We start from the raw sequence: 25,930 nt of genomic DNA, 5'->3' as shown, positions 1-25,930 counted from the left end.
TTAGTCGGCTCTCCGCCCGCGCGCCCCCGACCCCGCGCACGCGGCCCCGCCCCGTGCGACTCCAGCGGCAGAGGAGCAGGCGCGCGCGCACTTACCTCCCACGCCCCCTACCGCCTGCAGGAGTCCGCCCGCTTGCACGTGACGCTCCCAGAGAGTAGAGTATGCGCTTGCGCGAGCACACCCCATTCCGTCCGCCCCAGGCGGCCCCGCCCAAACTTTTTTCCTCACCTTACGGCAGAGCTGGGAGCTCTGCCTTAGATTCTCCCTCTAGTGGGGAGTAATGTCGCAAGGCTGGGGTAGAAAACTCAGGGTTTGCGACCATAGCTCTCGCTTTCCGGCTAATACAGAGGTTCCTGAAGGCTGGTGGAGGTGGTGGGGCACCAGGCAGGTAAGAAACCGCCGGCCTGCAGACTTCGATTTGTAGGTCAGTGTATCCCGGTAGGGAACCGGTTCCCTGCCCACTCAGAGCTAGGGTATCCATGCCCCCTTCCCAGTTCCGACGCACGGATCTCACCGTGGCCCTTAGTCCCCGCCCCTTTTCACACCACGCCCCTTCTCCCCTCCCCGCTCCCGATCTGCGTTTCCTAGTCCTTGTTTCCATTCATTCTTCCGACTTTTCACTCAGCTTCCTGAAGTGCTGTGTAATGGTGAAGACGATGAGAGACTCCGCAGTGGTAGTAAAGTAAAATTATAATAGAAAAAAATGACAGGATATTCATAGAAGGGAGGCCATCAATTGTGTAGAAGGACACGAGGAAACCCTTTCCAGGGCGACCTTTGAGCCACTCTTAACGTGTTAGAAGAATAGTGAGCAGTACATGGTCAAAGAAATAGGAGAGAAAAGGAGAAAAAGTGACAGGCACAAAAGCATATGATGGTACTGGTCCGGAACAGTAAAAAAAGAAATAGCTGATGGAAACTATACTGGTGCAGCCTACACTTTAAGGAAGCATCATTGTAAAGGGTGAAAAGGATGAGGACTGAGAATATGAGCTGCAAGTGTATTTTCTTTAAAGGTAGGAGACTTAGTGTACCATGAAACCAAGAAGTGGAGACTTCATGGGTTGATGATGTCTAATCTATTGGAACATACATACATCTGGGGTCCGTACACCAGTGTTCTCTACTGAGGTGACTATCTATACCGAGGGTTGAGAACCAGTAAGCTAGAGAGAAAAGGAAAGGTTGGGAAGTAGGGAAGGACAGGAAGGTATGGAATTGGCTCTGTGACGTTAGAATGGGTCTCTTTTGATGAGAGCGAGTTGAGGATGCAATGAGAAGCTTCAACAGTGATGAAAGTGTAGAATAACTGCTCTAGGAAATGGAAGAAGCAGCCCTTCCTGCCTTTCCCTTGAGCACAATTCCATCACTTAATTTTAATCAGGTCCCCTCGGTTACAGCCCTTCCTTNTATACCGAGGGTTGAGAACCAGTAAGCTAGAGAGAAAAGGAAAGGTTGGGAAGTAGGGAAGGACAGGAAGGTATGGAATTGGCTTTGTGACGTTAGAATGGGTCTCATTTGATGAGAGCGAGTTGAGGATGCAATGAGAAGCTTCAACAGTGATGAAAGTGTAGAATAACTGCTCTAGGAAATGGAAGAAGCAGCCCTTCCTGCCTTTCCCTTGAGCACAATTCCATCACTTAATTTTAATCAGGTCCCCTCGGTTACAGCCCTTCCTTTCCTCTCCCTTTCCCTTCCATTCAGGATTTATTAGCTGGGGATCCATCCTTAGAGCTCAGGAACATCCTCGTTTTTATCCCTAACAGAGTCAGAGCTGAGCCAGTTTATGAAATGCAAAGACTAACTTGGTTCCCCTGGAGACAGCTACACACAGTGCCTTGCCAATTATACATTTCACCAATCATTTTAGTTAGGAATGAGATATGAAGATAGTGAAGGCCCTGGGCAGTATGGTTCAGTTGGTTGGAGCATATTCCTGTAACCCAAAATGTTACAGGTTAGATCCCTGGTCAGGGCACATACCTAGGTTGCAAGTTCAGTTCCCCATCAGAGTGTATATGGGGGGGCAACCAACTGATGTTTCTCTCGCACATCAGTGTTTTTCTCCCTCTTTCCCTTCTACTAAAATCAGTAAACGTATTTTTTGCATTTTTTAAAGATATTTAAGATACAGCCCCACTAGGCTTTTATACTAATAGGGAAAACAAACCTTTAAAAGAAAGTTTGTTTTCTTCTTTAAAAGAAGAATTCACTGGACTGGCAGAGAGAGGATGTAAAAGCAAAGCCCAAGCTGGTGCAGGGCTACTCTCTACCAACTAGGGTTAATCCAAAAACCTGTCTTTCAGCCTCCAGATAAGAGAGTCCCTGTGGTATGGGTATGACTAGAGCATAGCTTGGAGAGAAGGGGTGGGGCAGAGATAAAGATGATAAAATGTAGCCTTGAATCCCATGCTAAAATAATTTACTTTATATGCTATAATCAATTAATAGGTATAAATAACAAAGATAAAAAGAAAATAACCTCTTTCGTGCCATGGACTCTTTAATAGCCTGGCCTGTGACCCCTATCGCTGAATGTTTTTAAGTGCATAAAATAAAATACATGGAAATGAGTGAAACCAATTTTTTCAAAGTTTTAAAAATATTAAAACAAGCATGTAATGTAGTTATACATGCTCCTTCTTTGTGCAATAAATACCATCTGGCAGCAGGTTTAATTGTGTAATTCCAAAATAATGATGAGTGTAAATTATATTTTGAGGTACCTGCAATAACTTTAATGTGATGTGAAAATATCTCATTTTTCTATTGGTGGCAGAAGACAAAAGGACTGCTGATACTATTCTGGATTATTGCCTATATTTATTGAAGAAAATGCCAAATTGCAGCTAGAGATTATTAGAAATAAAAATAAAATTTTATTTCCCAATCTAAGTCCATGGACCCCTTAAATTCTAGCCACGTCCTGGCCCATGGATGCTAGATGTAGAAAAAGCTCACTCTAATGATTTTAAACAAGAGCATAATAGATCAAATCAGTGTTTCAGAGAGGCACTAGAGCATTGTTCACTTCCCAATTTCTCCTGTTAGAGCTCAAGTTCGGAGCTGGCTGTTTCCTTCTCCTCCAGTACCTTAGGGGTCACATTTGCCTAATAAGTTAGGCGTGCTGGAAGACTGAGCTTTGAGCTTGTAGCTATCTCTGTATTGACAGGAGCACTGCTAGGAAGTAAATTGGGGAAAATATGTTGGGGCTATTTTTGTGGAAATCATTGAATGCCAAGCTATACTTTGGCAGATGATGGATAGGTGTGAAAATTTCTGGAGTAGAATAATGTAAATAGAGTTCGGTGTGAAAAGTTAATCTAGCAGTAATGTGTATACAGCTTAAATCATCAGAAGAGAAGATAGGAATAAAGAGACTATATCACTAAATAAATAATTAAGTGATTCTTTTGAGACTAAATTTTATTATAAAGTGATCTCAAAGAGTCTGCTAAATTACTTTTATTTCCTCTGTGTGACTGGCTAGTCTAAAGAAACATAGATTGAAATGAATAGCATACTGTTCAACAGGAACGTATATCAGTATGAAGGTCAGTTAACATTTTACATGATCAAGAAGCTGTTCTGTTCTTTTGTGTTATAAAATGATAATGTTGGCACTTCTGATAAGCAATGGCTTTCCTACATTTATCGGTTTCCAAATGTTGCTAAAGCTTCCTTGATTAAATTTAATCTACACCTGCAGATCCTACATGTCTAACTTGTTAAGGTCAAGACTTCTTTCCTTGGCAATCCCTTAAACCTCCTAGATGAATACAATGTGTTAGCAAACAAAAAGAAATTCTTCAAGGCCCAGATAACCTATCTCTTTGGAAACTCATGAATTTCAGACTATGTATATAAAACTTACTGCCCAAATCCAAGCTAGTCCCCAAATTGTGCACTTTTTAAAACATATTAATCAACAAATTAAATTTGGGGTCCAAGTATTACTAAACCATATGAGTAATGTAAAGTTACTTAACTTTCTGAACCAGATTCTCTACGAGAATACTTTCTTCGGTGTGACTGGCCTATATTAACTTCCTGTCCATCCAGCTACTAGAGATCATGTGAATAGTGTTATGGTTCAATGTAGATTAAAAATCAGGTTTATGCAGAGGGTGAAGTTCATCTATCTGACCCCTTTGGGGGGAGAGGAAGAATGGGTCTATCTTAAAACAGAGAGAATGCTTGAAATTTATGAGGGTTATAATTTTATTACAGGAAATCTCTAAAAGTTTCTTTTTCTTCCAGTTAAGTGGCTATCCCTTCACACATTCATCTGCTATGAAAGCACTAGAACACAGTCCGGATACTAAAAATTGTCCTGGTTATAGTTATTATCTTTGAACATCTATAAGTTGAAAAACCTTAGGCCTGCCTTCCCTAAGAGCCAACTATAAATACTCTCTCAGGGTAGTGTGTTAGGCTAAATTCCATCAAAACAATAGCTTGGGGATTTCTGACCTTATTTGGCTCTAATTTTCTCTCTACTGATTATTTCAGCAACTTGACACTTTAACAGCTAAAATAAGTAGTTGCTGGAAATGTTTAGCCTGACTTAATGTATAGTATAATTCAGACTTGATCAGATAACTCACAAGTATTCATGTTAATTAACATTTAAAGACAAACTGCAAGATAGAAAATTCTATATATCATAATTGGGTCCCTGTTTTCCTATCAGCACACTACAGTAAAACAAATGTATTATTTCTTTAATTCATTCATTAAATATTTCATTAAATATTAAATGAATTTAATTTCATTAAATATTCATTCATTTAATATTCATTAAATATTTATTGAGCCCCACTATGTTCTAAGTACATTTTTGAAATTCTTTTATTAGGACTTTGTAATAATTTACCTCTTAACTATCTGTGAAAAAGTAATTTGCCAGGCTTTGAAATCTACAAGACAAAAAAGATTAAAAGGTGATGGCTTTTTCATATTCTTTCAATCTGTGTTTGCCTGTAGCTAATATGTGCTGAATTCAGTGATCGTCTGTGAAATCTGGCACTTTATAACTTCAGCTCACCCACAGCTTATCAGCTTTTACTTGTTATTGTATATAATACAATTGTATAAAATACAATTCTGGTCACTTTATTAAATATTATCTTAGACCTGTCATTAAATTGAATGGCCTCCATACATACTGTCTTTACAACCCTGGTCTTTTCAATTTTGCAATTGTGTGAAATCATTTCTCAGAAAATTTTAAGCAAAACAAGTTCACTTTAAGAAAAGGCTGGTGTTAACACCAAGTTTCTAGTAAGCAAAAAGAGGAAATGTGACACAATTATAGATAGAACCCTTGAAATAGCATTGGTAGACTGAGAGAATAAAGTTGTCTTTATGGTCAGTGACACCTTAGCCATTCATAGCTATGCCTAGTAACAGAGCAATAAATGAAGTTTTGGGACTAGAAGAAATCGTAAAAGTTCACCCAGTCTGTCTCCGAGGCCCAGGCAGGACGAAATGAAATCTAGGGCGATAGAGTTATCAGGTGTCATCATACCAAGTGGTTTTTCTACTTTGAGAGCTGAATTCTTCTATTTTTAAAAGATTAATGATAAAGGAACACTGTTCAAATTTATAAATAGCTTACAAAATTTAAAAATGTATATAACAATTTCATGTTTTTAGTTTTTCAAAACGTATTTCAATTGTGTTTTTTTCCAGAAAAAAATTCATTTATTAAAACTTCTCCAGTTTGTCAAGCACTGAAGATAAGAGATGAGTAATATCTAATCTCTGCCTTCTCTTGCAGGATTTATAATATAAATCTTGGTAATTTTCACATGCCTCTTCATACAAATCACTGAATGACTTAGGCTACATTAAAAGGAAATTTTTAATTGGAGGAAATTGAAACAAACAAACAACAGTCTTGAACTTCCGGAAAATGTTTCTACTTTTGCTGCCATGAAAAGCACATGTGCTCTGCATTGTAAGTGATGCTTTTTGTGAAATTGCAGATACAATCATACTTAAAAGTAGGACATAATTTAATTCTAATAAATGTCAAATTATTTTTAAATCTTTGTGTTGAAGATTTATAGAAGAGAGATTAGAACAGAAATGAGACCAATGAACTGAAGAAACAGATATTTTAGGTCTGTGGAAGAGTGGAAGGCGACTTTCTGTCCAATTTTCCCAGCACTGTTTATCATATAGACTGTCTTTACCCCATTGTATACTCTTGCCTGCTTTGTCAAATATTAACTGATCGTGTAGAAATGAGTTTCTTTCTGGGCTCGCTGTTCTGTTCCATTGATCTATATGTTGGTGTTTATGCCAATACCACGCTGTTTTAATTACTATAGACTTGTAGTATAGTTTGATATCAGGTAGCATGATACCTCCAACTTTTTTTTCCTTTTTTCTTAAGATTTCTGGAGCTATTCAGGGTCTTTTGTGAGTCCATATAAATTTTTGGATTATTCTAGTTCTGTGAAATATGCCATTGGTGTTTTGACAGGAATTGCACTGAATCTGTAAATTGATTTGGGTAGTTTGGACATTCTGAGGATGTTCATTCTTTCTATCTATGGACGTGGTATATGCTTCCATTTATTTGTATCTTCTTCAATTTCATTCTTCAGCATTGTATAATTTTCCAGTACAAGAATAAAATCTTATCATTTGTCACAACATAAATAGACCTAGAAGGCATTATGCTAAATGAAATAAGTCAGTCAGAGAAAGGCAAATACTCTACGACTTTGCTTATGTGTAGAATCTGAAGAACAAAATAAATGAACAAACAAAATTTAAACAGACACACAGTGAACTGGTATTTGTCAGTGGGAAGAGGGGGTTGGGGGACTGAGTGAAAGAGGTAAAGGGATTAAGAAATACAAATTGATAGTTACAAAATAATCATAGGGATGCAAAGTACAGCATAGGAAATATAGTTAATAACATTGTAATAACTGTGTGTAGTACCAGGTGGATACTGGAAATACTGGGAGGAACGCTGTGTAAAGTATATGATTGTCTAATCATTATGCCATACGCCTGAAACTAATAAAAAAATATACTGAAGGTAAACTGTAAAAAAAAGAATGGGAGGTGGTATATCTTATTTTTTTCTAACGAGAAATAACTTTATTAGATATGTGCTCATTATTAAAAGAAAGGGGGGAAGCAAGCAGTATCAGAACAAAGAAGGAAAAAGTTAAGTTTAAATAATCCTTTTAAAGAAAACTCTCTAAACTTTTTATAGCTATCATTATTGATTATTTTTATGTATATTTTTCTTGTACAGATTTTTATATAACCTTTTTATAACATTATGAACATTTTCTATGTCAATAAAATTATATCTACAACATTATTTTTTTTAATCCTCACCCAAGGATATATTTATTGATTCCAAAGTGAGAGAGAGAAACATCAATGGGAAAGAAATATCAATCAGTTGCCTCCCAGTTTGTTGCCTCTCATAAGCACCCAACTGGGGACCAAACCCGAAGCCTGGGTATGTGCCCCTACTGGGAATGGAACAAACGTCCTTTCAGTTTGCAAGACAATGCTTCAACCAACTGAGCCACACTGGCCAGGGCTACAACATTATTTTTAATGGCTAAAAAATATACCATTGTATGGAGACCCTATTTTTCAAGTTTACTAGTCCTCTTATGAACTTCCAGATCATTTCCAGTTTTTCTATTATATTGTAGTGAACATTCTTGTTAAATTTTTGTGCACATCTTTAACATTTCTTTTAAGATAAATTTCTGAAAGTGTGATACCTACACATACATATTTCCTAAGAATAAAAATATAATGACAAATTACTCTTCCGACAGCTCCCATTTGTTTACACTCCTTTCAACAATGAGAATGCCTGTTTTCCCACGGTCTGTCAGTAATGCTGGTTATTATCAGTTTTCCTCATCTTTGTTAATTTGATAGGTGAAAAATGAAATCTTACTTTAACTTGTATTTCTTTGATTCCTGGTTACGTGTTTAGTGTCTTTCCATCTGTGTGTTGATCAGTTGTATAAGTGTATTAAGCTTCATTTTCTCTTAATAATACTGTTTCATTTTTTACATTTAAATTTTACCAAATGTAAAACATAGTAATTTGATAAAAAGTATGAGATAGAGACCTAAGTTCTTTTATTTTTAAATCAAATGAGTAACAAGTTATCCACTGCCATCAAATGATTCAGCAAGTGTGTCTCAAACTTTACCACACAGACAGTGAGGGGCTGATGGATACACTACAAAAAAACAAAAGCAAAAAGTGTTTCATGGTCAAATGAGTGTGGGGGAAAAAATTAGACCATAAAAAGTTAAATTTCTTTATTGCAGAACTTCTTCCAGCCTTTAATATGCTTGTATGCATTAAGAATCTCCAATAAGGAGTTTTAAGATACAGCATTTCCCTAACTTACTTGACCATGTAATCTTTTTTTGCTTTCAAGTCACACCTATGAAATCCTATGGAACTGTGCTGTTCAGAATAGTAGGCACTAGCCACATATGACTGTTTAAATTTAAATTTAAATTAATTCAAATTAAATTAAATATTCAGTTCCTCAGTCAAACTAGCCACATTCCGCATGCTCAGTAGTCTCATGTGGCTAGTGGCTACTATTTGGACATTGCAGTTGAAAACACATCCATCATTGCAGAAAGTCCTGTTGGACAGTGCTGCTACAGAACATAGTATTCATGGAAAACATGGAATCATCCATAATTTCTCCATTGATTTCTAATGACTCCATCATCGTATTTAAAATTCCTGATAATGCATGGGTTTTTCTGCTCCAATATCACATGGTTAGTTGTGAGTCAAGCTTTAGCATCTTTATTTGAGAGCAGAGATGAATTCTTGCATGAATGAGGAAGATAGACTAAAAGAGTTAGTAAAGGCCTTTACACTTTTGAGACTCTGTAAATACAAATATTTCCCTGCGGAATTTGATTCATATCACGTCGACATCCATACTCCATTATTCATTAATTTATTCTACAATTATTTATTGAGTGTCTGCCTGACCAGTTCTGTTTTAGATCCAGAGACTAGAATAGTAAGCGAGTGTAGGCAGACAAGATGCTTCGGCTCTCTCTCTCTCATGGAGTTTGCATTCTTTTTAGGGAGAGGGAGAAAGAGAAAGAAAATTAACTAAGAAACAATTTAATTTTGTAGGATTTTATTTATTTATTTTTAGAGAGAGGGGAAGGGAGGGAGAGAAACATCAGTGTGCGAGAGCTACATGGATCAATTGCCTCTCACACACCCACAACTGGGGACCTGCCCTATAACCCAGGCATGTGTCCTGACTGGGAATCAAACCATCAGCCTTTTGGTTCACAGGCTGGCACTCAGCCCACTGAGCCACACCAGCCAGGGCAAAAGAAGTAAGCTTTAAAAACTATCAGATAGACGTGAGTGCTATATAAGGAACTGAAATTAGAGTAATAAGAGAATGAGTGGTGGCATCTTATTTTGGCTGGTCACGAGATCTCTGAATAAGTAGCATTTAAACTAAAATCTACCCAACAGAAAGAGCCAACCACTCAAAGGTCACAGCTTAAGTAGTATACCAGCCCTCAGGAAGTGTTGCTAGTGGAAATAGGTAGGATTCTTCCACACCGTCACAAGAAAAGCATTTCAGGGTCCCACGTATAGCAGGATGAGGTAGTAGTAAGATTTACTGGAGCAAAAACGAAGGACTGCCCCCAGGTGCCCAGGATCTCACCACAACTAGGTGGCTTAGCTCTGTCTTCAGAAGAAGTCTTAGGCCTGGTGAGCGTAAGTGCCTATTAGCAAGGTCAGGATCCAGAACTGCGATGCCATCACCCTGGGCACCAGTAGTCCAGCATAGTCTCTGCTCCTGGCTGTGCTCTGGCCAGTTCTGCACTGCTGCAGCCAGGCCCGAGCTTGGACCCGCGCCGAGCTTGGACCCGCGCTGCTGCTGACCCACATGGCTGCCAGCCCACATGGCTGCTAGAGAGAGAGACTGCAGGAACAAATGAACCAATGCACAAACAAACCCGTGCTACCGAAATGGGCCTTTGTTAACTATATTTCCTTAGGTTTGGGGAAAGACAGGCTTTCTTTCAAACTAACCAGTCTCCCAGTCCTTTGCAGTGTTGTGCTGGGTCCTCCCACTATCAAATCCTGTCTTTTTTCAGGTTTTCCAGGCTAGACTCTGCCTCTTTATGTTGCCATTTTGGCTCCTATTGTGCACTCCTCAAAGTTTTGCCTCCATGGTCTTGGTTTCTAGTGCACATGTGCCCAGCAGAGGAAGTTCCCCTTTATTGTTTATTCCCGCCCCACCCCACCCCCAATAACCCTACTACTGGCCAGTTGCCCTCTGGGGAGACTAGAAGGCTGATTCTTTCTGTTCAGGCAGGGATTGCTCGGGGATTATGTCCCTTCGGCCAAGGATGCAGTAGTTCCTTGAGAAGTCTGTGAATGGTGCAACTTCTTAGTGAATTAGGCTTAATGTCCAATTCAGCTCTCTAGTTTATTAGGCTTAATGTTTAAATCCACTTGCTCTCTTCTCTGATGAATAACTAGCTGGCTACCTATGTTAACATTTTCCCTATCAAGAATCCTGGGCCCTTGTAATCTTACAAAGGTAAATGATGGGGTTCTCATTTTTTGTAGCTTTTTTCTCCTGTCAAAGGGCATACATCCAGGCCCCAAGATTATTGCTGTCTACCACAGGAAGAAAGGAGCAAAAGGGAAGGGGAGCCTACCCACAAGGGAGAGGGGTTTTGTAATGTCTGGGGCAGTCTGCTGTTGTCCTTGGAAGGCATCATGAGTGATGTCTAGAGAATAGCACTGTTGGACAAGCTGGCATCCTTATTGTATCCTAGAGGTGACAAATTTGACAAGAAGGTTAAAAGGGCATGGTCCAAAAATGGAGAAAAAGAATTATAGCAACTAAAGTTCTGATGAGAGGTAAGAACCAGGTAATAGAGGGAGACCAGCTTTATAGTATTCAAGATTAAGTGGGGGGGTGGGCATCCATGGACAAATGTGTATCACACCTGTAGAAAGCCCTTTTGTTTACCATACTTCATTCAAATTAAGCTAAGGGGAACATTTTGATATCTTTCTGAATGTTCTCCTTTCTGCCTGAATCTGTGGGTAAGGAAAGAGTCAAAGGTTCCTCTGAGTCATTTGTTTCCCAGAAGACAATTTATTTTTTTAATTAGTTTATTGATTATGCTATTAGAGTTTTCCCATTTTTTTCTCCCCTTTATTCCCTTCCATCAGCATTTCCCCTCTTGGTTCATGTCCATGGGTAATACATGTAAGTTCTTTGGCTTCTACATTTCCTATACTATTCTTAACCTCCCCTGTCTATTTTCTACCTACCATTTATGCTTTTTATTCTCTGTACCTTTTCTCCCATTCTCCCAGCTCCACCTCCCCACTGATAACCTTATATATGATCTCCATTTCTGTGATTCTATTCTTGTTCTAGTTGTTTGCTTAGTTTTTGTTTTTGTTTTTTTAGTTACAGTTGTTGATAGTCATGAGTTTGTTGTAATTTTATTGTTCATATTTTTGATCATCTTGTTTTTCTTAAATAAGTCCTTTAACATTTCATATAATATGGGCTTGGTGATGAGGAACTCCTTTAACTTGACCTTATCTGGGAAGCATTTTATCTGCCATTCCATTCTAAACAATAGCTTTGCTGGATAGAGCAATCTTGGATGTAAGTCCTTGCCTTTCATGACTTGGAATACTTCTTTCCAGCCCTTTCTTGCCTGCAAGGTTTCTTTTGAGAAATCAGCTGATAGTCTTATGGGCACTCCTTTGTAGGTAACTATCTCCTTTTCTCTTGGTGCTTTTAAGATCCTCTCCTTATCTTTAATCTTGGCTAATGTTATTAGCCTTGATGTGTACTTCCTTGGGTCCAATTTCTTTGGGACTCTTCTGAGCTTCCTGGACTTCCCAGAAGTCTATTTCCTTTGCCAGATTGGGGAAGTTCACCTTCATTATGTTTTTAAATAAGTTTCCCTTTTTTTTGCTCTTCCTCTTCTCCTTCTGGCTCCTCTGTGATTCAGATGTTGGAACGTTTAAAGTTGTCCTGGAAGTTCCTAACCCTCTCCTCATTTTTTTGAATTCTTGTTTCTTGATTCTATTCTGATTGAATGTTTATTTCTTCCTTCTGGTCCAAACCATTGATTTGAGTTCCTGTTTCCTTGTCATCAGTATTGGTTCCCTTTACACTTTCTTTTATTTCACTTTTCATAGCCTATACCTTTTCCTCTATTTTGCAACCATGCTTAAACATTTCTGTGAGCATCCTGATTACCAGTGTTTTGAACTCTATATCTGATTGGTTGGCTATCTCTTCATCACTTAGTTGTGTTTTTTCTGGAGCTTTATCTGTTTTTTCATTTGGGCTACTTTTTTTGTGTCAGCACACTGGTTACATTGTAAGGGACAGAGCCTTAGGTATTCCCCCCCAGGTGGGGCAACCCACTTGGCTGCATTGTGGCACTATATGTAGGGGAGAGGTCCAGGGAGAAACAGTGTTACTTGCTCAGCTCTCAGCCAGGTTTCAGTCACTTCCCCTGCTACCCACAAGCAAGTTGAGCCCTTCTAGCACTGATTCCTGGGTGGGTGGGTGGGTGGGTGAGTGTACCTTCCAGGACCCTGTGGGTCTCTTCAGGGAACTCTCCTTTGAGGCTGGGAGTTTCTCCCACTGCCTCAACCCCCATAGGTTTTTTCAGTCAGAGGTTTTGAGGCTTTCTTTCCCATGCTAGAACCCTGGGTTGTGTGGTCTGTCTCACTCCCGAGTTGTTCCTCCCAGTTTATTGGCACACAAATGTAGGACCACCCACTCCTCCAGCTGCCTCTTGCAACTCCTTGGTTGTTGGACTTCCATACAGTTCAGTTTTCTGGCAGTTTTCTGGTTGTTTTTTGTTCCTAAATTTGTTGTTGTCCTTCATTTGGTTGTGCAAGGAGTGTGTCTACATATGCCTTCATCTTGGCCAGAAGTACCCAATAGACAATTTAAAATCAGTGTCCCCAAAGCAGTTTCCAGGTAGCAGAACTTTGGTCCCTTCAATCCCGCCTTTTAAGTAATAATATTTTATATTCCAGGATTAAAGCCGATAGACCACTCCCTGCTTTACCGATTTATCAATCTAGTGCTGACAAAAAGTCAGTTTACCCAAAACACTGAGTCTCATTTCAGGAGGGAGCAGTGCAGATGGGCTTCCAGAGTGAGGCCTGTACTGTGTAAACAAGCAGTCAAGTATTTAATCGAGGGTATGCCTATGAAAACAGAAGAAACAAAAACGTAAAGGTTAGTGCACACAGCAAATCACAAACCAGTTTCTGAGTCTGTAAGACTATCAGTCAAGGAGACTTCCATATTAAGGCATTTACTGGGATGAAAGCAAGCAGTGACAGTCTGATCCTCCTTGTCTGCAGTTTGAACATCTCTGGTGATGACATCAGTTGCTCAAGTAAATTGTGTGTGGCATAAAACTTAGGGGAAAAAAGTTTTAATCTTTAATGATTCCAAGTCAAAGAATGGGAGAAAAATGAAACATTAGTTTGGAGGTTTGAAGAACACTAGGAGGATTCAGAATTCAGTTCAAGAAAACCACAACTTTGAAGACAATTAACCAGAGGCTAATATCCACAACTGTATTACAAATTCTAGGGAAACACAATTTCTCTCCCTCAGATCACCCTTACTTTTATTAAAGAGCCAAATTAAAACCAATTTATTTACTGCAATAAGTCCAGTTTTAATTTGACCTGATTATTTGCATAAACACAACAAGAATAGCAATCATATAGGTTCTTTTAAATCTGCTTTGCTGGTATCTCATAAGGATTCTTCAGATTGACCTTTAATTCACCCCTCAGGGCCAAGAAGCCAAGCCATGAAGTTGCCATCAGGTTTTGCCTACAAAGCCTACAGGTTTAGATAAATTCCTCAGGTGCTTGAGGTCCCCAAAAATGTCTTCAGGTTTCTTTCTTGCCATGTCTCAGGAAAGCAACTTTTGTTTCTTACCTGGAAAAAGTGCAGTGAATAGGCAAGGTACCAGGCTATTTCTCTAAAGGGCTTTTATCAGCTTTCAAAGTCATTCTTAATTCCTTAAAGCTTTATGGCGACATTCAGAGTCCAGGCATGTATCTCTCAGACATGACATTCCAGTCAAAGTCTTGGTTAATAAAACCACAATTGGAAGATGGGTTTATGTGTCCTATTATAAAAAGAACAAATTCTTACTGAATTCATGCAAACAAACATATTGCTGTGACTCACCCATTAAGAACTGCCAAATTCTGGAGGGATCAGATAAGGAGAAAAATATTAAGCAAAAGGAAAATCTGTGTTCTTTTTAACAAAGTGGAGAAGAATGGAACTCCAACTCTGTATTACTACAACCAAAAAGTAGGCAATTAGCATTCATTAGATTGGCAACCGTTTGATAACTACTGGCAAACATACCATACCATTTTTAAGTGACATACTTCTAACAAAGTATAAGACATTTATTAACAGCTTCAAATTTATTTTCTATTATGTTGGCCAAAAAGTCTAAGTTTTTTTTTCATAAAAAGACACATTTTTCATTTCACTGTTACTTTATATTTTTCTGCTTTAAAAAATTTTTATTTATTGAGCCCTGACTGCTGTGGTTCAGTGGACTGAGCGCACTGGCCTGCAAACCAAAGGGTCATGGTTCAGTTCCCAGTTGGGGCACATACCTGGGTTCTGGGCCAGGTCCCCAGGAGGGGGCACACAAGAGGCAACCACACATTATTTCTCTCCCTCTCTTTCTCCATCCCTTCCCCTCTGTCTAAAAATAAAATGAATAAAATCTTTTTTAAAAAATTTTTGATTGGTTTGGTGGTGGCAGGGAAGAGAGAAAGAAAGAAACATGATTAGTTGTTCCACTTACTTATGCATTCATTGCCTGATGCTTTTCAATTGTGCTGTAAGGTCAAACAAACAAACTTACTTCTGGATCACTACTTCATTTAACAGACATCTTTTCCCAGAAGCTGTGAGACTTGCTTCATACCTTGTGGACAAAAGAGGAGCCACTTACTGAACCTGACAAGCTCGGAGGAGGCCCGCAGAGTGGGCCTTACAAAGTAATAGACTGAAAGTAACCACGTAGGATGGTCTGAAATTAAAACTAGGTATCTTCCCTGACAAAGGTCCATCTTTAGCTTATCTAAGCCTATTGTCTTTTTGCATCTGCAACGACACGCCTTTGGAAAGTCAGGGTAATTTACTTTTTCCAGACCCCTTGGCTCACAATCACTGCACTAGAGCACAGACCACAAAATCCCTCGTTATTGTTATACTGTTACTGTTAACTGTTCCATTCGCACCAATATAAAAGAAGTATCTGTCTATCATTTACTTTTTATCCAATCCTAGAGGTCCCCCACACTCTGCTTTGCTTTCTCTGACCTCCCTAATCACCAGTGGATTTCTCGTAACCCTCTAAAGTCTTCTCCTTTGATTTTAATGTATAAAATAAGATGCAAAATTGCCCTTCTCCAGAGCATTTTCTCAATCCCTTGAGATTTTGGTTCCTGGCAGTTGTCGTCATTTTGGGTCAGATAAACTCATAAAAATTATCTACAGGTTTGGACATTTCTTACCTTGACACCTTATGAAATGCTTGTTAATTACTATCCTTGTGTATTTTTAATATTTATTTTAGAGAGATGGAAAGGGAAGGAGAAAGAGAGGGAGAGAAACTGCAATGTGTGGTTGCCTCTTGAGCACCCCCTGCTGGGGACCTGGCCCGAAACCCAGGCATGCGCCCTGACTGGGAATTGAACCAGCGACCCTTTGGTTTGTAGGCCCACACTCAATCCACTGCACTACACCAGCCAGGGCCTCATGTCTATTTTTGATCTTATAAATAATTTAGTTATACATCTATAAACTAGACAATTATTATTTATACCCTCTATAATTAGTATTTTTAAACATTTTCTCATCAAAAATTCAGATAGAAAGAGCCAACAGTAACACCTCTAGTTAAAGGTTAGTTATTCTACCTGGAAAATGTCTTTAAGATATTTTGATAAATAGCCCCAATGCTTTATTAGACCTTTAAAAATCTTTAAGTTGATTCAACCTAGAAGTTTACAATAGATTACATGTGAGTGATCTATAGTAGGGATTGGCACAGTTTTTCTTTAAGAGGCCAAACAGTAAATATTTTACATTTTGCAGATTAAACAGTTCTTGTAGATCAAAAGCAGCCGTGGCCACTGTGTGAAAGAATGAACATGACTTTGTTCCAGTCAAGGTTCATTTACAAAACGGACAGTGGGCTGGACTTAGTCTTGTGGGCTGTAGTTTATTGACCCTCGGACAAGAAAACTAGGATTTTTTAAAAGATTTTTAAAGAGGATAACAAACTTTGAAAATGGCAAATCACTTGGAAATAGGTTAAAAATATAGGTACCCAGACCCTGCCCCAGAAATAGATCACATGTGCCCTCTAAAATTCCCATGCATGGTGTGATGTGTACCCCCAGCTGGGATCACTATTTATCTGCTCCAAACCCCAGGTGACGAGCCAGAAACCCAGAAATTTAATGACTTCTCCAGAGTCAAGCAGCAGGTGAATTGAAGGTCTGAGCCAATATCAAGTTTTCCAACTCCCAACCTAGTTTTTTTCCTGCTGAACCAACAGCTTCTTCCCTTACATCAGCAGGAAATCACAGCGGCTCCTATGGAGTTACAAATTTTCCCTTTAAGTTAGTTTTCACTATTTTTTACTTCTGTTTTTATAACAAATATTCAAGTGGTATGCATTTTAAGGATTAAGATTAATATGAAAAAATAGTCTCTTTTGTTAAACTTTTGTTTAGGAAGTGTTCTACACTGTGGATTTAATATTAGTTTCATTGCACGACAGAAGTGGGAAGGTATAAACTAAACCCAGGAATTACAGGGCTGTGCACACTGACAACACATTAACATCACTGCTTAACTCTGAGGTGGAGAGAACCATTCTCTCTGCAGTTTAGCATTCCCTCTTTTTATGCTAGATGTAAAACACGAGAACATGGAGTTGTGCCCTGGCCAGATCTACCCTTGATATGACTTTGTGGCTTTATGGAAACCAAAAAGTGCTTTATTTTCAAGACGTTTATAAGATCTACTATTATTACCCCAAATATAGGGAACAAGGAAGGAAAATGACTTTTGGAGAGCCTGCTACATACTAGACATTGTGCAGACTGTTTTCCCTCATTTTTAATTCATTTAACCCTGTGAGGCAGGTTTTATTATTACCTCATTTTACAGATGAGGAGAACAAGGCCCAGAAAGAGGATGAATAACTTGCCCAAGGTCATATAGACAGCAAGTGGCAAAGTTAGAGCCTGGATTCAAAGCCTCCCTGCCGCAGAACACAGAACTATAATGTATTTTGTAGGATTTTACAAATGGAACTCTGAGGAGGTCATTGTCTCCCCAGTTCACTCTCCCAATATCCCTTACCATTCACCAAAACCAAATGCATGGGTCTTTTAATTCTGAAGGAGTTTGCTATTAATCAACAGAAGGAAACAGACAAAAACAGAACAAAAATGGGTTGTTACAGACAATACAAAAATCTTAAGTAGGCTTATTTCTCTTTTTTACTCTGTATTTTCTGATTCCCCTTTGAAAATGTTTCACTCCTCTGGCAGACACTTATTCTACCTCAGATATTCCAAACACAGTGCTCACTTTATGGAAAGGAAGTATCCCTGGGATGGCTTTAGGTGGTCGGTTCTCGGTTCTTTTGCTAGATCCCCTTCCATCTCTTTTTCCCTCCCTCATTAACAAAGAGATCCTTCCCCTGGTCGAGTGGCTCAGTTGTGAGGAGCGTTGTCCTGTGCACCAGAAGGTGGCAGGTGAGATCCCTAGTTGGGGAGCCTCTGGGAGGCAACCAGTGGACGTTTTTCACAGCAGTGTTTCTATTCCTCTCTCCCCCTCTCTCTGCTCCCTTACCCTCTCCCTCTAAAAATCAATTTTTTTAAAAAAGGTCTGGTGTGTTTACCTTCTTCAGAGAAAGGGGGGGGCGGGGGGTGAGATCATCGCCCTCCCAGTCAGTCACCACAAGTAGAACCCTTAGAATGATCATTTCTTAATTTTTTTCTCCTATCCAGTCTGCCCTTCAATGACTTATTGATTCTCTGTCTACAATACCTTTTCTTCCTTTTTTTCTGCATTCCTACTACCATTTTCCCTGCCTGAGGTCATGTCTTCCTGTTTTTACTTTTAATAAAAATCTAATTGATCTCCAGTTTCTCCCCCAAACCATCCTATGTGCCATAGCTGAATCGTTAGTCTTCTAAAGCACTGGCCTAGTCATTCATGGCTCACCTTTTCCTCCAGTATAAATTCCAGACCCACCTGGAATTCGGTCTATCACTGCTTAGCTTCTAGTAATCCTCCTTTAACCCTCGCCTTCACTTGCACTCATACTTTATTCCAGACTGACTGTACTGCACAGTTAGAGGCACTTTCCATGCTTCTCTGCCTTCTTTTTTTTATTAATATACTATCTATTTATTTATTTATTTATTTTTGCAAGAGGGGAAGGGAAGGAGAGAGGGAGAGAAACAGCAATGTGTGGTTGCCTCTTGAGCACCCCCTGCTGGGAACCTGGCCCGCAACCCAGGCATGTGCCCTGACTGGAAATCGAACCAGCGACCCCTTGCTTCACAGGCCCATGCTAAATCCACTGAGCGACACCAGCCAGGACAGCTCTCTGCCTTCTTAATGCCAATCTTCATGCATCTAACTCTGCCCACCTTTCAAGAGCCCGCTTTTATGCCACTTTCTCCTTGGAGTCTTTCCTGATCAGAGCTCTCCTTCCCTTTCACCCTCTTTGCCAGGAATGATTGCTCCTTATGAATTCCCATATGTTTTATTTGTGGCTTCGGGGTTTCTTCTCTCCTTGTGTGTCAGCCACCTTATACATCTTTGTATCTCCCACAATACCTAATGTTAGGTATACAGGAGGTGTTTATAGACTAAAAGAGGTATGTATATATCAATTATGTATTCATAATAAGCTTAAACTCATAGAGGTAGGACCTATGACTATTTTATTCTCATTCTGATTTTCCAGTCCCTAGGCACAAAGGAAACATTTGATAACCATGTATTAAATTGAATTTATTACATTTATCAGTTACTGTTATATCAATTTCCTGATGGCACAATAGGTATCTGGAAATGATACATTTTTTTAATTTTACTTACCTGTGTTTCTTCATTTTAGGTCAACAACCTATGTATTTGTAATTCATAGTCTCACTTTTCAGAAGAGGAAACTGAGGTTTAAACAAGTTAAATAGTTTGTAATCACACAGAACTGTATGAGTACCAGAACTGAGTCTAAAATTCGAGTCTTCACATGTGAAGCTCAGAGTTCTTTTACTTGGCCAATGGTGGTTTTCCAAAGGTTAGTTTAGTTCTGTTTGCTTTAGAATTGTTGGGGTTAAACTATTGCAGCCTTACAGTGTGGAACACAATTAGGTCCTGGATTGAACCATTATCTGTGTGTTGGATGTTTTCAAAATTGAACTGGTACAACACAACAATTTCTTGAAGAAAATCATGACTCTGACTCTGGGTACTCCCTCCAAAGTAAGGTGCCTATCTATTCAGGCATTCTTCTCCTTGTAGGCTCCTATCCCTGGTTGGGTCGGCTGTTAAGATGTGGATCTGATTTCAGCTGGCAGCCTTAGAGAGCCGGTCTAGGTATCCGCTGGGCAGTACAACCTGGCACTGCCACTACACAGTGTCCATTAATGGCATAGGAGAGTGATTGGGGGAGCCTTGCTTGGTACCCATGCAGTCACTCCTTTTTCATGTTCATGTGCTCTTAAGTCAGATCAGCAGCGAGCTGAGCACCTACTGTCCATATAGATTGCTCTTTGCTCATTTGCCATCAGGCTAGTATTACGGATCATTAGAAAAAACAATCCTCTGAAATAATTTTATCTATTATAAGGGTATTGGAGAACATTATTCATTATAATACACCATGTCTTCGATGAAAATTTCTTGAGAGAAAACTGACCTAAAGCTTTTAACTCTCCCGAGTCATTGCTTTGTTTTTACCTTACGGTCATTGTGAATATTTAACTTAATGCTCTCTGGTTCACTGCCAGACACCTTAGAGCCAAATTCGTGACCCACCCATTACAAATGGGCTCCGTGCCTCATTAACTCCGCTCCTGGCTCCAGGTTACGTCTCTGTTGAAGTTATTCTTTCTTCCTGAGAAAATTGTGGTTCATGCCATCTCAGTTTATAGACAGGTAGATACCCACTCATAAGTAACCTTGTAATGTTTCTGAAGTATTTCACATTATGACATACTGTATGCGCATAAAACCCTCTTTGGTCCTTCTTAGTTCATTTACTTTATTCACTGTATGTTTATTTTTATATAGGTTTTTGCAGGGTTTTGATCACATGAAATGGTTGTGCCACAGAATTTTATCTTTTTAATAATGTAAGCAAGTGGTAAAATAACTGACCTAATAGCCAGAATTGATTAAGTTGATGTCATAATTTTAACTCAGTCTTTCTCAGCAGTATTATTTTCTAACCATATGTATTGTTAGGAAAATGTACTCTCTTTTTTTTGTAGTCTTTTTTTTTTTGTCTTTTTTTTGTAGTCTTTTTTTTCTAGTCTTTTTTTGCTGTGTGGTCTCAATCTGCATTTGACAATTTATTGCTTCATGATTTTGATGTGCTGCCAAGTCAGGGCACAGAAGTGTTATTCTCTGTTAGGCTCAAATATTGTTACCTTATCACCTACCAGACTTACTGTCTTTATTAGCACCTTACCTCAAGTGATCATGAGCATATTAATCTTTTTTTAAAATATTTTATCTATTTAGTTTTAGAGAGAGGGGAAGGGAAGGAGAAAGAGTGGGAGAGAAACATCAGTGTATAGTTGCCTCTCATGTGTCCCCCACTAGGGAACTGGCCTGCAACCCAGGCACGTGCCCCGACTGGGAATCGAATCAACAACCCTGTGCTTCTTATCATACAACTTGTCTTGCACTTACTCGAAGTCATGCTTTTGTTTGGACAAGATAACACAGGGTGGGCAAAAGTAGGTTTACAGTTTTTCATGTGGAAATAATATAATACAATAATTAACAAACCTACTGTCAACAACTATAAATCTACTTTTGCCCACCCTTGTATGAATGCATATTTGTTTCTAAACTTCATTTGCTTTCATTGGTTTGGAGTGCTATTCAAATTGTCTGATCATCTTACTAATAAAAATAATTAATGACATAAATATTATTTGTACAACATTTTGTGCTCTTTTAATATCTTCAAACAAAATTATTTGGCCTTTTCTATGAACACTCTGAAACATGCAAAGCAGATATACGCCCTCTTTACCAATAACAAAAACAAAGACAAATCACTTAAAAGACTTGCTTAAATGATACCAGCAAATCAGTGGTAGAAACCGGGCTATACCCTGGTCTCTGATTCCTGTGCCACAGTGCCTCTCAACAACAAAAGAATCTGTAACTTACATTATAAGCATTACATAGTCATTATCTTACCCCTTGAGGTTAAAGATGGGAAATGGGCAAAGATATATCACTCATGCACTTGGCTGGGCAAAATCAGGAATTAATTGCATATCTGTTACTCTCATGATTTTCTCTTCTTGAAATCACAGTTCCTGTTAACTACAACTCTAATCACTGTCACTTTACATTATGGAATGAGGAGGCAATATTGTATCTTATCTCTTGAAAATTAATGTTAAAATGGAAACTATTTCCCTTGGTAATTAGTAACATTTTTTAGACTCTGAAAATTCACCATTAATATAAAAGTAATTTGCCATTGTTACCATGCATATTCATTAAAGGGTCAAATATATGGTTAATGCCACAGAGTTTGGTGAAACACTAGTTGTAATTTTAACCAATCTCTATACTAAAAAGGAAATTAAAAATCCATGCTTACTGTTTCAGCATGGAAAATTTCCAAAGTTTTTATTCTACCCAATTGTTAACATAAAGCACTTATCCTAGTTTCCTGAAAGTTTACTCTTAGCAAGGCATTGTTGTCGAACAGTTTACAACTGTATTTAATCTTTACCAAAACCCTGTGAGGGTAGGTATTACATATTATCCCCATTTGATAGCCAGGTATCATATTCAACAGTAAATGTTGTCTTCTGCCTCTCTTTCAGCTTCTGGAATTTCTGAGCAGCCCTGGTCAATACAAGATGGACCCTGTAGTCTTGAGTTACATGGACAGTCTGCTGCGGCAATCGGACGTCTCACTGTTAGACCCTCCGAGCTGGCTCAACGACCACATCATTGGGTTTGCCTTCGAGTACTTTGCCAACAGTCAGTTTCACGACTGCTCTGACAGAGTCTGCTTCATCAGTCCTGAAGTCGCTCAATTCATCAAGTGCGCTAGCAACCCAGCAGAGATCGCCATGTTCCTTGAACCCCTGGGCCTCCCGCACAAGCAAGTTGTATTTTTAGCTATCAATGATAATTCCAACCAGGCTGCTGGGGGAACCCACTGGAGTTTGCTGGTTTATCTCCAAGATAAAAATAGCTTTTTTCATTATGATTCCCATAGCAGGAGCAACTCAGTCCATGCAAAGCAGGTAGCTGAGAAGTTGGAGGCTTTCTTAGGCAGAAAAGGGGACAAACTGGCCTTTGTGGAAGAGAAAGCCCCTGCTCAACAAAACAGCTATGACTGTGGGATGTACGTGATATGTAACACTGAGGCCTTGTGTCAGAACTTTTTTAGACAACAGCCAGAATCACTATTGCAACTACTCACTCCTACATACATCACAAAGAAGAGGGGAGAATGGAAAGATCTCATTGCCAGACTTGCTAGAAATTAGCTATCATATATTTGTGATTTTTGAAGTCTCTTTCTGCCTGTCCCCATTTGTTGGATGGTCGACATCTCAGTGCCTGAGAGAACATGCCTGGTAGAGGCAAGCTTAGGGTTCTTTCTTTTTCCTGAAAGAATGTCTGTCCTTCTCTGCATTATCCTAATGGAAAGTTTCACTTTAACCCTAATTTAAGAACACCATGTTCTATGAAAATGTCTTGAAGGTAGACACCGAAACCTTAAAGCCAAGCTATTTTAACATTTATTAATTCCTTTTTCGTCTCCCTTTGCTTATTCCATTGCTTCTTCCACAGGAAAAACAGTAACCTATAAAACAAATTAAGAATATGTGAAATCTAGAGGAATGCAAGAAAAAATAATAGCAGAACCAAAAAATTATTGCATAGTCCACTGGCTGGAAGCGGATCAAGACCTAACTTAATTCAAGTTCTAAATATTGTAAGAATCAGTTACTCACTTCTGTGGTACCTCTTCCATTCACCATGCAGAACTTTCCTATCCGCATACCCTTTGCAAAGAGCTGATAAAGATGATGTCACCCATCTTCCTCCATCTGATTCCTAGATGCTTTAAGAAAGGGGGTGTCTTGAGTAACTTCATTAAATTAAATGGCTCTGGTAGACCTCTTAATCTGTGCTCTGTGAGCGGTCAACTTGCTACTCTGAATTGATAAATGCTTTCCTTAACCTTGTGTATTAGCCATGCACACTCTCCTCCCTTATATCCAAAGCTCTGTGGTGTTAAAACTCATAGCTAATAACTTCCCAAAGTTATCTGTTGTTTTAGATAAGTATTTCTGCTTTCTGATAGTCATAGTTGTTTTTTTCCCTCTCTCCTCTCTACCATTAATCTGTCAGAATAGATATATTTTCAGTTATATCATGATGATTTCAGGACTACAATATCTGAAATTTACAGACTGAAAAATTGGTTTGTTTTCAAGATACAAAGGAGAAGAAGTGACCTTTCTCAACCTTTTTGCTGAATTCAAAATGCAGGCAATTAATTTTTAAAATGTGGAACCAAGGGTGAAAAAGAAATCCTGTCCCTTCTAAATCACTGATTTTTTCTTATGATTAACAACTAGATAGGTGATACGTTGGGTATACATATTAATTCTATTCCTAATGAGAATTAGATTTCAATGATTATGACACTTGAAAACCAAAGATTAGCTTCAGACATGAAACTGATTTCAGCTACCTCCCCAGCCTAACCCTGCCCCCAGCCCTCATGGCCCCAAATAACCTCACTGCCCAGTGACCACAGAGGCAGTAACTCAGTTCCTTTTAATCAGGGAGGGAAAACACAGTGTAAGTAAGTACTGGTTACATAGCAGGCCTGAGTGAACACAAGCTGAAACTAAAAGTTGAAGAGAAAGCTATAAAGTTTCCATTTCAAATCGATATGTTTTGGATAAAAAGGACAATGGAAGACAGGGCAGCAGAAAAAAAGATTAGCAACTGGCCGTCAGCCATAGAGGTGAAGTAGAGAGGAAAGGACAGCAAGAAAAGTGATATAAATTGTTGAGGCCGTGAGTATAGTTAATGATAATAGGAGCAGTATTTCAATAACCGTTTAGTAAAATCCTCTCTGGGAAAGACTGTCATCTTTCTGATAATGCAAAGTGTTTGTAAACCCTGAAGAAGCAGGTACCTACTGAGAAGGACTCCTGTTGGCTTAACTGTGCTCAAAATAAACTAAAACAAAAACAGAGCCTGGCAGCCTTTTCTACCCAGGGGCCTCTCACACAAACTTCACCACGGGGAGAATCCTGTACTGAATCGCCTGTCTGCCTGTAGTGTTTCTGCCACCTGAGCCGCCCTTACGGAGGAGTTCCTGGAGTCCTATTTCAACCAACAGGACTGACACTTTCACCATCTAATCACGGCTGTGCAGCTATATCCCCCTATCAGCTTCTTCCCAGGCCAATCAAAGTGGGACCATTCTGATCAGTTAGGACAGTGCCTTTTAGACGAATCAAGTTGAGGATTTGGAGTCCTCATTTGCATGAGAACGGGGCACTTAGGAACCAGGGATGGGAATTTACGTCTGCAGAAATCAGCTTCCCTCTGACTGAGCTCCCTTTCCAGCCAAGAATGTGTTTTCCTGGTTGGACCTAAAATGTGAAGATGTCTCGCTGGCACAGAGCAGACGAGCGAGCAGCAGAGCAGAATTGTCTAGCCAGAGGGGCCTCGCCCCAGTGTCCCCCTCAAGCTGTGGTTTTTGTCACAGCCATGCTGTATCACAATTGAATTATTTTGCACTGAATAAAGTTTTATTCTTTAAAAAAAAGACTTTATTTATTCTTAGAGAAAGGGGAAGGGAGGAGAGAGGGAGAGAAACATCCATTGGTTGTCTCACACTCCCCCGCCGCCCGCCCCCGCTAACTGGAGACTTGCCCCTCAACCCAGGCATGTACCCTGACCAGGAATCATGGTAACCTTTCAGTTCTCAGGCCAGCACTCAATAAAACTGAATCATACAACCAGGGCTCTTTTTTCTTTTTCTTCTTTTTAATTATATTTTATTGTTTATGCTCTTACAGTTGTCCCCAATTTTCTCTTGTCCCCCACCAACCAGCCTTCCTGCCCTATCCCTCAGGCCATCCCCACACCATTGTATATGTCCATGGGTCATGTCCATTTGTTCTTTGGCTACTCTATTCCCTATGCTGTTCTTTGTGTTCCATGGCTATTCTATAACAACCAATTTGTACTTCTTAAACCCTTCACCTCTCTTCACCCATGTTCCCAACCTCCCCTTGCATCTGGCACTATCAGAATGTTCTCTGTATCTATGATTCTGTTTTGGTTCAGCTTGTTTGTTATTTTGTTTTTTAGATTCAGTTGTTGGTTGATATGTATATTTGAGTATTGCCATCTATATTTTGATCTTAATGAAGGCCTTTTGACTTACCATATAATAGTCGTTTGGTGATAATGAACTACTTTAGATTTTTCTTGTCTGGAAAGCTCTTTAAATGTCCTTCCATTCTAAATGATAG

The 25,930-nt window shown here is 39.2% G+C and overlaps 1 protein-coding gene across 3 annotated transcripts; it reads left to right on the top strand.

Annotated features, from left to right (window-relative positions):
- The first annotated feature begins 3 nt into the window (after positions 1-3).
- On the top strand, positions 4-25,210 carry SENP8 (SUMO peptidase family member, NEDD8 specific). 3 transcript variants are annotated; one of them, XM_037047147.1, is made up of 2 exons: positions 4-388; positions 22,235-25,210. In XM_037047147.1, the coding sequence occupies exons 1-2, from the start codon at positions 281-283 to the stop codon at positions 22,907-22,909; spliced, it is 783 nt and encodes a 260-aa protein (XP_036903042.1). In that variant the 5' UTR covers positions 4-280; the 3' UTR covers positions 22,910-25,210. The 3 variants fall into 3 exon arrangements, with proteins under 3 accessions (XP_036903042.1, XP_036903044.1, XP_036903043.1); XM_037047149.1 differs by lacking the exon at positions 4-388 and adding an exon at positions 5,796-5,962; XM_037047148.1 differs by lacking the exon at positions 4-388 and adding an exon at positions 6,058-6,128.
- The last annotated feature ends 720 nt before the right edge of the window (positions 25,211-25,930 follow it).

This window comes from Sturnira hondurensis, unplaced genomic scaffold (genome assembly GCF_014824575.4).
Source record: "Sturnira hondurensis isolate 20B ecotype Veracruz unplaced genomic scaffold, ASM1482457v3 Scaffold0005329, whole genome shotgun sequence".
Classification (NCBI taxonomy): Eukaryota; Metazoa; Chordata; class Mammalia; order Chiroptera; family Phyllostomidae; genus Sturnira; species Sturnira hondurensis.
This window is presented reverse-complemented; position numbering and strand designations above follow the sequence as displayed.

Bases quoted from the DNA above. Each gene is read 5' to 3' on its own strand.
- SENP8 (XM_037047147.1), top strand. From the start codon at position 281: ATGTCGCAAGGCTGGGGTAGAAAACTCAGGGTTTGCGACCATAGCTCT. The intron at 389-22,234 runs GTAAGAAACCGC...CCTCTCTTTCAG, and splicing joins GGTGGTGGGGCACCAGGCAG to CTTCTGGAATTTCTGAGCAG.